Genomic DNA, 13,246 nt, shown 5'->3' on the forward strand with positions numbered 1-13,246 from the left:
CTAAAATGTTATAAAATACATTTAATTACATTTTTCCAGTGTTATCGTAAATGTTTTTTCTTGTAGTGTTATCTATTAAATATTAAATTATTATCCACGTGTCATTTTCTTATTATTATATTTAAACTTTTTTTAAGAAAAAAAAAAATTAATGACTTAGACTAATTAGTGAGGTAACGACAAAAGTTCTAAAATTATAACTTAAGTATTATTACAGTTAAAATTAAATTTATATATATTTGTTGGCAATTCGGAGTAAACTTAAATTTATACCGCAAATTAAACTGTATGTATATATATAATACATGCTATAATAAAATACATATTTATTAGCGTTTGGTGGTAAGTCGGAATCAAGTGTATACAAATTACAAAAAGTACTATAAGTGAAGACCTTAAACGTATGCATAAAAACCATGTGTTTTAATAACGTGGGAGTTAAAATAAAAAGGAAAACGACGTCATATGCTTGACATTTTGTGTAGAATGAATTTGATATTGTTAACAGGATCTACTAAAGAGATCTCTCACGATGATGTAAATATATGCCAAACACAGATTAGGGCCAAGAAAAATAAAATCATAGCATATATATTTCCACAAAGCAGAGCTTAGAGCAATATAATTGATAAACTTTTTAATTAAAATTAATTAATATTATCTATAATGCATGAAGACAAACCTCCAAGTCTCGTTAGAATAAGTTGACTTAGGGTACTCTTATAATTAATTAAGCTAGCTTCTGCATTAAATTCTTAGTAGTGAAAAGATTAATATTAATTATTTATTTTAATTTAATATTAATTAAGTTGCAAAATTAACAAGTGATCTATATGTCTGGCCAGGCTTCCAACCAGCAGGGATTACATTGTTTGCGACAATGGTCTGGCTTCCTGAGGTGAGACGAATGGAGAATGGAGCCTTTAAGGGCGAGCCGGCGTTGAGTTTCCAAACAGCTCCCCAAGATTGTTGCATTGGAAGCCATGAGTCTTGGTCAAGTGCCTGTTTCAGATCAACGGACCCAAGTTCACCTGGTCCATCTTCGAATTCTATTAATGATGCAAAATATTGAGCGTTCGATCCTGAATCCACTTTGAATGTGATGGTCTTTCCTGGAAAGTTGCACTCAATACTATATATGTATAGTATTAGTAGAAGTCAAGCAAAAAAAAAACCATAATTATTATTAATGAAATAAAATTCTAAAAATTGTAATAGTGACATGAAACTAATTGACGTATCATTAATAGTATATTATACGCATAATGGAAAGATAATTAATGTCAAGATATTTGAAAATATAGAAGAATATATATAATTACACACGCTCTAATTGGTCTAATAAAAGACTATATATATATATATATAAAATATGTAAACATGCTGCAAGATATTGAACAGAAATTGTGTAAATATGTCAACTTAAAAGGAACATTAATTTGACCTAATCAATAAATGTAAGAGAATTCTTTTTAATTTTGTTATAGTACTTTTCGTCTTTAGAATTTCATTTTTTACAGCATACAATATATATACCTCTTGTATTGAATCTGAAGTACTCCAGCATTGCGTAACTGATCAGCCTGACCAGAAGAAGCCATAGCACCAAAAGCAGTACCACTCAAATCAAAGTGAACAGCTTCATTGGTACATCCAGGGCACTCATCTGTTATGACCACCGTCACTGGATTTCCCGAACAAGCTTTATTAACACTCGATGTGCATTTCACCTGATAACACACTCCACAACCTTTACCAGATTTGTACAAGGAAGGGCCTCCTGCTGAGATCAATGAAGAGAATGGTGACTGTTCTACAGCTCCTCCATAGCCACATGCACCCCCTGCGTTCGTAACATAATTAATTTGATATTATATATCCTTAGTTCGCGGACTTTATGATACAAAATATCTAATGAGCTCAAGAAATACATGTATACATACGTACCGTCACTGCCCGCACCGTTGGGGCTACCGTACCAAGTTGCACCAGCGGCGGCCCAGCTTGAGCTAGACTGATCAACTTTCATGGACACATTGAGGAGCTTGGGGTTGAAGCCAGAGACAGAGTTTAGGAGTAGAGAAACGACGGTTATTACAATGAAGAATGATAATAGATGTTGATTAAGATGATGGTAAACTACAGCCATTTCAATTTATTTCTTAGACAAGAACTTGTTGTTTCTCTAATATTGAATTGTATTCGTAGCTGTTGTGCTGGTGACCTTGATTGCATGAACCCTTGGTATTTATAGAGGGAGTAGAAGGGCATGCCATTCAAATACACCCAGTTATTTGTTGCCACGTATTTCAATTAAAAAACCATTTTTATTAACTAACTGCACGCAAAATGGTACTCTATTAGGGCTTGTTTGGTACGTTGTATTAGGTGGTATTATATTGTATTATATTACATTAAATGTGAATATATATCATATTTTTATATAATACTATTGTTAAATTTCAATTTATACTAAAATATTATATAGTTAGGAGCTCATAAAATTTAATATTTCATATAATTTTACATAAAAATATTGCATGAAATATAATTCAATATAATATTATACAATACAATACGATATAATACGGCTTACGAAACCCTTAATTATATAATATATATTGTTTCATAATACATACAAAAGTATGACCTCAATTAATTAAATATGGATAACTATTATGAATTAGAAAATAAACTTTATTAACAATTGTGAATAAATGTACATTACTAAGAAAAAAAGTGTAAATATAAGGAAAGAAAATATAAATCTTTTTCTAATAATAAATGTGACTATTTAATTAATGGAAATTATTAGTTTAACGATTTTTTCCGTTAAAATTAAAATTGTTAAATCAATGAATTAATAATTTTTTAAAAAAAACATAGTTTTAAAATTTTAAATTGAATTTAAAAAATATTAACAAAATTAAATAGTTATTTTTTTATATAAATCTTAATTTAAATTTGAATTAGACGTTTATTTAATTAATTAATCATACTTTATAACAAATTTAGTAGTTATATTATTTAAAATATCTAAACTTATTTACTTATTTTTTTTAATAAAATTAGTTAGATATATTTTTTTATAAGTAAATTTAAAACTAGATTAAATTTTATATACTTAAAAAATATAATAAGATTCTATTAGATATATAACTTTATTTTTGGAATGGAATATTTTTTTTGGTTGATGGCTAAAAACACTTTGAGTAAAGACTTTAAACATCATCCCCACTGCACTGGCTTAAAATTGAATCATTTGTATTTTGCGGATGATCTTCTTCTCTTTTCTCAAGATGACACCCACTCAATTAAGCTCATGTTGAGAACTTTTAAGAGATTCTTTGAAATTTTGGGTTTGTAAGCTATTGTCAGTAAAACAATAGTTTATTATTCTGGCATGATAAATGAGGATATTCAGCACATTTTAGATTGTTCGGGGTTAGAAGTTCTTTGCCTTTTAGATATCCTTGTATTCCAATTTGTTAAAAAAAAATATCTAAAGTGGAATGTGATAGCATTATTGAAAAGTTGGTTGCTAGAATTCGAGTTTGGAGTACCAAGAAACATCTCTTATGCAGGTAGATGTGTATTAATTAACTCGGTTTTATTAGCTATCCACATCTATCGGGCTCAAATAATGATTCATCCTAATTATTTTTTAGGGAGAATTAATAGTATTTGTAGAAAGATCGGTTGATTCTTCTTCCCCAAGCCTTGTCTCTTGGTTTGATATCTGTCATTCTAAATTCCGTGGAGGTTTGGAGTTTAGGAATATCGAGCAATAGAATTTCGGTGTATTGGAAAGATATGTTTGGGATATTGATCAAAATAAAGATAATTTGTCAATAAAGTGGATTAGTTCGATTTATATAAAGAACCAAGATTGGTGGAGCTACAATGCTCCACAAGGGGAGAGTTGGTATTGAAAAACAATTGTAGAAGTGAAGGACATGATTAAGAGTCTTATTGGCTGTAAAGAATTTCTGGCCATGGAATTTGAGATTTCCAAGCTTTGTGATAGAATGTAGCCTCAAATTGAGTCCCCTAGAGTTTGGAACACTTTGATTTGGAATCAGTACATTGATCGTAAATACAAATTTATGAATTGGCTGGCTTGCAGGCAAAGATTCCAAACTCGAGATCGTCTAATAAAATTTGGCTGCATTCAAGTTGATACTTGTTTGCAGTGTGATCTTGAGCAAGAATCTCACTGTCATTTTTTTCTCTCTTGTGAGTATAGTAAAGTCATTTGTAAACTGATATTTGATTGGGTTGGTCTCAATAATTAGAAGTTGGAGCTCGAAGCTTGTTTGAAATGAATTAAAAGATGTAGACAATCAACATTCCGTAGGAAAGTTTATATTGCTACTGTTAATTTTGTACTATACTGTTCATGGGAAGCAAGGAACATTGCTCTTTGGAATAGGAAAATGTATATTGTACATGCTACTGTAAATAGAATTAAGAAAGCAATTAGTGAAAGGTTTTCTCTTCTTAAAAAGGAGAAACATAGTTTAGAAGATAGATTGTACTTTGGAAAGATAGGAATGCCTAACTAATATGTACATGTGTAATTGATTTTTGAGTAATAGTATTTCTCATTTACCAAAGCAAAATTATTATTATTTAATTTAATAATTACGTAATAGCAACTTCAAGCAAATATGCATTGCATGTTACTAATACCTAGTGTATATATATTTAATTATACTATATGTTAATATTACATGCAATGCATGTATATATACTTAGTTATATTCTTAGTTTTTAGTTTAGATATGTATATTTTTAGTTGTATAATTATTTTTATGTTATTCAATAAACAACATCATTTTTTATTAAGCAAATATTTTATTTAAGCGCTATATTTATAAAAAAAAATTATAATAATATTTAACATTTGTTATTAATTATTAGTGCTATTTATAATACTTTTATTTTTTTAAAAAAAAAAACTCATATTATTTTTCTTATTATTTTTTGAGAAAAAAAAAAGATTATTTTCTTAGTAATTGCAATAGGTAATGCATTACAATAGTGATTTTTTAAGCAACATAAATATTTTTTTTCTATTTTATTGTTTTAAAAATAATAATAAATAGATATTTTATTAAATATGTGCTATGTGTTTAAATTTAAATTGTAATTTTAAAATATATATAGCCACATTTAATATAAGATAAAGATAAAAGAGAATGTGTAGTGAGTTTAAGTTTGAATTGTAATATTTAAAAGATAAAAGATAAAAGAGATCTGAAAAGTGAGTTTAAATTTGAATTGTAATTGTTATCCTAAATTTCGCACAAGGTGACGTGCCACTCAGGAAGGTAACACGTATTCTACATATTTGGACCTGGATGGAAGTTAAATCCCTTTGGAACCATAATAAGTCAAAGCCAAGTTGACTAGTTTATCCTCCAATGTCCATTATTCAGGCAGATCTCAAACCTCACACTACTTCGAATAGATTAGGATGCCGAGCAAATGCCATTCGTCGAACAGTTGCACGCAACGAATAAAGATATCTAGATATATTTTTTTTAATATCTCCACAATTATAGCCCATTTAGAATCCCTATTTTAGTATGATTGATTTGTTATATAAAGCAAATTGTGGGATTTGATATTTAAACTTTTCTAATTTATCTCCCATTAGTTCGTGATAATTGTAATGTATTTCTTTATAAATAGTGAAAACGATATCATTGTTGGGGGCTCCTTTTCACATTCCAAAAGAACATTTATTTTGCAGAAATATTTGTAAGCTTTTTCAAGGATTATTATGAAACTCGCCTGGCTGGATTTTGTGATCTTAATAATTCCTCATAAGTAATACAACAAAAAGGGGAGTACATTATTACCGTTATCATGGATTGAACCTCTATAAAGACTATGTGTCTTTTTATTCCTATATTATCATTAATTGATCAACAATTATTATTGCTTTAAAGACTTTGTGTCATTGACTAAATGCAAGGTCAATATTTTGATGTTTTCATTGAGAGCTGGAGTACAATCTTGCTTTTATCAATCTACTTCTTCGATTTGACTGACAATCTTTTTTACAAGGAAATCCTCATCAACTGAGCCACGCAATCCAATGTCAACAAATCCCAATGTCCATGATCTCACTGACTTAGGGGTTGATAACCCAATGCCCTACTTCCACCTCGGGGAAATTACCCACCTACAGTTTCTGCCAACTTTAATGCTAGAGGAACTAGGATTGCAACAACCCTCATTGGTGTCACGCCCAGTGTCTAGGAGGCTGGGACGACCAACACTCAGTACACTGAAGAACTGGACCTGGCATTGGTCAACCCTCTGTAGGAGGAAATTGAATTCCTCATCAAGAAAAATAATCCACACATACATCTATTTATTAAGACCGACCAAACCTAACAAGCCACCCATCAATACAATAATCAAAATTACCTAATGCCTCCACCAGTTGACGAAAACTTGTAAGTGATTATTGGGGGCCTACACATTGTTAGAGATATGAACAAGGTGTTGTGGTATTTTTTAATGCAAGTATATGTATCGTTAACAAGTAATAGACTCCCAAGAGTGAGGTCGATCCCACAAGAATTGTAGTTAAGTACGTTAAAATTAAACTTTTGTTTCTATTTGGCTATATCAAATATTTTAGAGAAAATTAAAACTAGAAAAAAAAACATTACAAACAAAAAGCAAGAAAAGTAATGTGTTAATTAACAATGATTAGAATTTAGGGTTATTAATTTCAATTGTATCAATCTATTATGGCCTAATATAATTCAATTCTTAGTACCAATTTCTATGCAATATAAGGTTTACTCAAGTAGTTTATAGTCTTCTCAGATATATAAACCTCGATAACATGCAAATTTTCTACTTTCATGATAAATTAAAACATGTAAAAGGCAATTAAACACAAAAACTATATAAGCTATCCAAAGCACATATTATATCAAAATTTATCCTTATTTCACTATAGCATAATTGACACTCACATCTTAGATCTCGTATCGAAATTAAAAACAATTAATTGATGGTCAGGAAATTAAAAGAATTAAGAACGAATGAAATAGAACACATAGAAAATTGGGAGAAGAATCAAATCATATGAAAACTGTTAATTCCATTTTTGGCATATTTAATTGACAAAAATATTTTATTATTTAATGTATATTTCGGCTGGCATATATTGATATGGTTTCCATATTTGTGTAAATCAAACTTGAAAGGAAAGTTGTCTAGCTTTCCTATTTTTGGAAAAAAGGTAAAAATGGTAAGTTTGGTTACCCATTTCGTTTTTATCTAACCAGCTATTATTCTGATCTTGTGTTGAGTTTCCCATTTTCTAAGATCAGGTTTCTTGAAGAGAAAACCGGAGCTAGACATTCCTTTTCTATAAAAGGAAAGTTGTAGTAACTGCCCACGATTCTGTAGGTACAGAAACGGAAATTCCTGGACTGATTGAAGAATTATTTTAGGGAAGTTTCTAGTGGGTTGAGGTCTTGTTCAGACCGAATGTAAGCTATCTATGAGATGTATATTCATTATAAATACATCTTATAGTAGCTAGGTTTTGCATCTCTTTCACACACTTAGAATTGCTTTCATATCTTAAGGAAAGAGTGTCTTTGTTTAGTACCTCTCTTGGTACCTCTCTTGTATCTTTGAATTCCATTCATATCTTTAGAAAAGAGAGTCTTTGTTTTGTAGAGAAGAGTTGTTCTACTCTTACTCTGTTTATTTGTTGTTTGTATTGTCTTGAGTCTGTATTCAAGTCTACAACGAAGAAGAACATCAGTGCACCTTCGGGAGAAGGGTATTTACAAGCTTTCGGGAGATTGCTTTTGAAGTCTTGCATCGGGAGGATACAAGCACACAACCTTCGGGAGATGGTTGTATAGGTTTTCGGGAGATAGCCTTTAAGCCTTGAATCGGGAGGATTCAAGCACTCTTCAAGGAGATCGAAGGGAGTTCGAGCTCTTGGAGTTTTATCAAGATTCGGTTAGTAGGTGGAATACATCAAGCTTGCGGCATACAATAAGAGGGAGTCTATTTATGCATAAGTCAATTACTTTGTATTTTTGATACCGATCTAATGAATCTTATCTCTGGGCGTGGCCCCGTGGACTAGTAACAATCTGAAAGGATTGTTGAAACCACGTACAAAAATCTTGTGTGTTTTTACTTTTATGCACTGTTTGTTTTTCTGGGTTTCTCTGGAGTTACAGAGTTGCATTCTGTAACTACAGAAAACTGTTTTCAGTACCAGTTTTATTATTCCGCATTTAATTAATCATTTAATTAAATAATCAAACTGGGAATATTAAAATACGGAATTTCAAAAACCATAGAAAGATGTCAAATAATATCCATCAATAACCAAATAATTGTCTAGCTACTCATAATCATTGTAAACAATTGAAATACATTAAATAAGAGCATAAGAAGAAAATAGAAGAGAAGAAATTGGTCAAAAACTCCATTGAAAAGCCTTCTAGGTCACTTGTTTTCTCTAATTTTTTACTCCATCATTGCTTGCTATAAAGTGTTGAAAAGAGGCATTTATATAGATGAAAAAAGGATGAGAAAAAACCTACTTTTTGTAGTTTAAAAAGAGGCGGGTCGTGACACTATCTTGTACTGTCGCGACCCTTGAAGCTCGATTTTTGGTAGTGAGCTCATTGTTGTGTTGACTGATAATATTTTGGCTACTACAACTATATTAACATTGCTAGGAATTGGACGATTCAAGATGTTTTGGGAAGATAAAAGAGTGATCTAAAACTTTTATTGAAAACATTTTTTCTCAAAGTGAACGCATCATAGTCAAACGGGTGTTTAAAGATTTAGACTTGATTTTCGATCACAAACAGAGCGTAATAAGTATCCAAAACATAAAATTTTTCACCAATTTTTTAATAAATTCGATTTTGTTCTTGTTGCTTGTTGTTCCAAGTGTAAAAATTCCCATCATATTTTACATCCTCAAGAGCACACCTCTCAACACACCTTTGAACTGCCAATGAGTTGCCATAACGAACTTTTGTGCCAATTCTTTCACTGCTACAATTTGCCCTTTTCGTGACACTATATAGTGACACGTAGAAAAGTGCATGTCACTAAAGAGTCAAGAGAGATTTTAAGTGACATGCACAATTAGACTCTAAAAATTCAGTGTTAGTCTCTTTTAATGTGAGTCACTAAAAATATGAAGTGTCACTAAAAACTAAAACCCAAAATTTTCTGATTTTATTAATATAAAAAATAATTACATATAGTGACACGCGAGGCGTGAATGGCTAAATATATCCCCACCCATTTAGCGTGTCACTATATCATAAATATACTTTTATTTTTTTATTTTGATAAATATATAAATGCTAGATGTACCATTTATTTTTATCAAAATAAATTATAAAAATAAAAAAAAGAAGAAAAATTCCATTCCATTTACCGAGCATCACATTTAATACTCTTTATAACTTTTTTTTTTATTCTTCTAATTAATACCCTTTACAATTCAAAAAACAAGAAACCCTAGACCATCCTTATTCCCAGCTGCCTCCCCCTCTCTCTTTTTTCCTCTCTCGGTCTGGGCAGAAAGAAGGCAGACGGCCAAGCAGATCGACGGCCAAGCGGACCCCCAAATTCGGCTAGGTGATCGGATATGAGTTCTACACCCTTCGAAACATCCATATCTGTCCAAAAAATATATTTTCTCTCCATATATCTGATTTCTCACTCTGTAAAAAAAAAAAACCCAGATCTCGACGGTGGTGGAGAGGAATGACAGGGATGGTGGCGCTGATTGTAAAGCTTCTCACAGATTGAAATATTCTTCTCACAGATTGTAAAGCTGCTCCATTTTTGTCTAGATTGATTTTCTCTATAGCTCGATGGATGATTGTTGGTGGTACTTCGTATATGCTTTGTTGGTGGTTCGTGGCGGTTTGTAGTTGCCCTCGGTTGGTGGTTCGTGGACTGTAAAGATTTAGGGATTATAGTTTTATTTTGAATGTATGTAAATTCTCTTTTTTTTAATTATTCTGAGATTTGTTTTATGTTGAAGGAAGTTATGGAACAATATTGGTCATTATTTCAGATTTATAGAAGCAATCTCGAAAAAATATTTAAACATGTGGAGGAACTTGCATATGCGTATACTATAAAAATCGAAATTATCATCTTTGGACATTGCTTCAACATTCAAAAACTGGCTTTCGTGAAATGGTGTGGGAAGATATAATTAATATAATTAATTAAATTATTTTAATAAATTTATAATATATAAATAGAATTTTAAAAAATTAATATTTATTTTTTTTTATAAAAATAGATATAGTCACACTCTTAAAGAGTAGCTGATTCCGACAAAGTATGACTCTAAACGCCTATAGTGACGCACTTAGAGTGACTGTAAAAGGGTTCAGTGACACATGTGAAGTGTCACTAAAATTGTTTTTCCAGTCACCCTCATATTAGTGACGCGCAGTGAAGTGTCACTAAATAGTTTTAGAGTTACTCAATGTGGGTCACTAAAACCTATTTTTCTAGTAGTGTTTCTTTTTTTATGTATAAGGTCCTTAAAGTCTCCAAGAATTAACCAGAAATATTGAGTATTACAATCCACTAAGTCCTTCGATAAAATTCATCTACCTTCCCAATCATTCAATCCATACAGAAGGCCGGTATGAAAAAATTATCTTTTTTATACTAATGTGTTTAATTATCAAATAAATATAAGTGTTTGTCTTTGCGGCTACAACAACCTACATAGGTCCGTCTTTGGGTATATATAGGTCTATTGTTGTGTTTCGCTAAAATAAAGATATAGTAATGATTAAAATTATTTTTGGTCATCGTTTCTTCATTAACGATATTTTTCTAAAGATACTAGGTTATTGTTAGGCGCATTGCACATATACTTAGTTATATTTTTAGTTTCTAATTTTATTGTGTGTTTTTTTAAAAATTTATAAATTAAAGGAAACTAATTAATTTTTTAATTTCAATATTAAAATTGAACATACCTAATATTAAAATAACAATAATAAAATAATAATATTACAAATAGTATATTAATATTTATATATATATTTAAATTAATTTAAAATTGGTATAAATACAATTAATTTAAAACAAATAATATTAATATTTATATATAAATTTAAATTAATTTAAAATAAATAATATTTACATTTACATATTTATTAAATTAACCTTACTAATACCGTTAAACTAAACAGAATATACTTATCTTCTTAAAATATTCTGTTAAACTAACAAAAACTGTTAGATAGCTACATTTTATATATAAAGGTATGACAATTTTGTTTGTCTAATGAAACGAGGCAAACCTTTAGTAGATTGAAACTCAAAAATATTTAAATTATGGGGTTTTTTTCATAAATATAGAAAAATATAGTAGAGTTTATTTTTATATAGCATAAATAAATAATGCAAAAAAAATATGGGATTGAAAAATTATTAAAGTTTAAAATATAGGAAAAAACCAATAAATAAATTTGATAAAACATGTTATAATAAGTTTTCCCGAAAAAGTCACTAGAAAAGTTATTGTCACCGGGAAAGTCACTGGAAAAGTCACCGCCGGAAAATGCGCATCATCACCGAAAAAGGCATTGTCGTCGGAAAAGTCGCTGGAAAAGTCACTGTCACCAAAAATGTCACTAGAAGTAGATGTCTCAGATATAAATAAAAATAAAACTAGTTCTATAACATAATAATGAATACAAATAAATAACTCAAACCAGTTATAATTGAAACATAACCGATTCTGTAACATAATGAATAAAAACAAATAACAAAACATAACTCAAACAAGTTATAATTAAAACAGAACCGGTTCTACAGTTTTATAATGAATCAAAACAAATAACACGGAATAACTCAAATCCGTTATAACTAAAATAGAATTGGTTATACAACATAATGAATACAAACAAGTAACACATAATAACTCAAGACAATTACGATTAAAAACAAGGAAATCAGTTTCTAAAACACTGAAATATAAATTAAAAACAAAATTAGTTCCACAACAAGATACCTCATAACACATAATACCTCATAAAATCGATTCTAATTATTTTTTTTTAAAAAAAAAGTGGGGATCAATTCCAAAAAAATATTGAGGCATAAATATAAAAAGAACCAGTTCCATAACAAAATAAATAAACACAAATAATAACACACAATAAGTCAAATATAATAAAAGAAACCAGTTATCTTTGTCGACTAGTTAAAAATTTGAGACAAAAAAAAATGATTCCATAAAGTAACTAAGATAAAAACTCACACATAAAAATCAGTTAAATAAAATAACTCAAACAAAAATATCCATTCAATATGCTCCAACTCACAAATAATTATACTCATATCATATCTACCCCATAAATACTCATTCATTATATTATATAACCGGTTCTATTTTAGTTATAACCTGTTTGAGTTATTTCGTGTTATTTGTTTTGATTTATTATAACACTTTTATAGAACCGCTTCTATTTTAACTATAATTGGTTTAAGTTATTTTGTATTATTTGTTTTTATTCATTATGTTACAGTTTTAACTATAATCGGTTTGAGTTATTTTGTGTTATTTGTTATTGTTCATTATGTTAAAAAATAAGTTCTAATTTATTATATATGAGACATCTACTTATGATGACTTTTCTAGTGATTTTTTCGGCGACGGTGAATTTTTGGTGACTTTTTCGGCAATGATGACTTTTCCAACGACAATAATTTTTCCGGCAATATTTCCGACACCAGCGACTTTTTTCGGTAACTTTTTTGGCGCCGATTTCTGGTGAAATTTTTAATTTTTTTACAAATATGAGATTTCTATTTTTTTCACAAAAATATAACATAAAAAAGTCCATATTAATGTAAAAAAAACAATCCATAACTCTATTGAATTATTTAATTGTGCCATAAAAAAGTAAATTCTTATAATTTTATCATTATATGTAATTTCTAAATTATTATACTTAACTATTTAATTTGTATTTTGGCCACGAAATTACCTAATTATTAGCGTAATTATATTTGACACATCTTCTGCCATATATTTATATACTAGATAGATGTTACGTGCCAAGTCACATATGTTAATTTTATTTTAGTTTTTAATTTTTTTTAATATCATAATTTTAAAATTAATAATATTCAATGTAGTGATAATCATTGAAATTTGAAAGCATAATAGTGATTTAAA

At 29.2% G+C, this 13,246-nt stretch overlaps 1 protein-coding gene across 1 annotated transcript; it reads right to left on the reverse strand.

Annotated features, from left to right (window-relative positions):
* Positions 1-484: 484 nt before the first annotated feature.
* On the reverse strand, positions 485-2,232 carry LOC115715914 (putative expansin-B2). The gene is made up of 3 exons (XM_030644588.2): positions 1,948-2,232; positions 1,537-1,843; positions 485-1,132 (listed from the first exon to the last, which is right to left on the reverse strand). Exons 1-3 carry the CDS (start codon positions 2,147-2,149, stop codon positions 805-807), a joined length of 837 nt encoding a protein of 278 aa, XP_030500448.2. The 5' UTR covers positions 2,150-2,232; the 3' UTR covers positions 485-804.
* Between the last annotated feature and the right edge of the window lie 11,014 nt (positions 2,233-13,246).

This window comes from Cannabis sativa, chromosome 5 (assembly GCF_029168945.1).
Source record: "Cannabis sativa cultivar Pink pepper isolate KNU-18-1 chromosome 5, ASM2916894v1, whole genome shotgun sequence".
NCBI lineage: Eukaryota > Viridiplantae > Streptophyta > Magnoliopsida > Rosales > Cannabaceae > Cannabis > Cannabis sativa.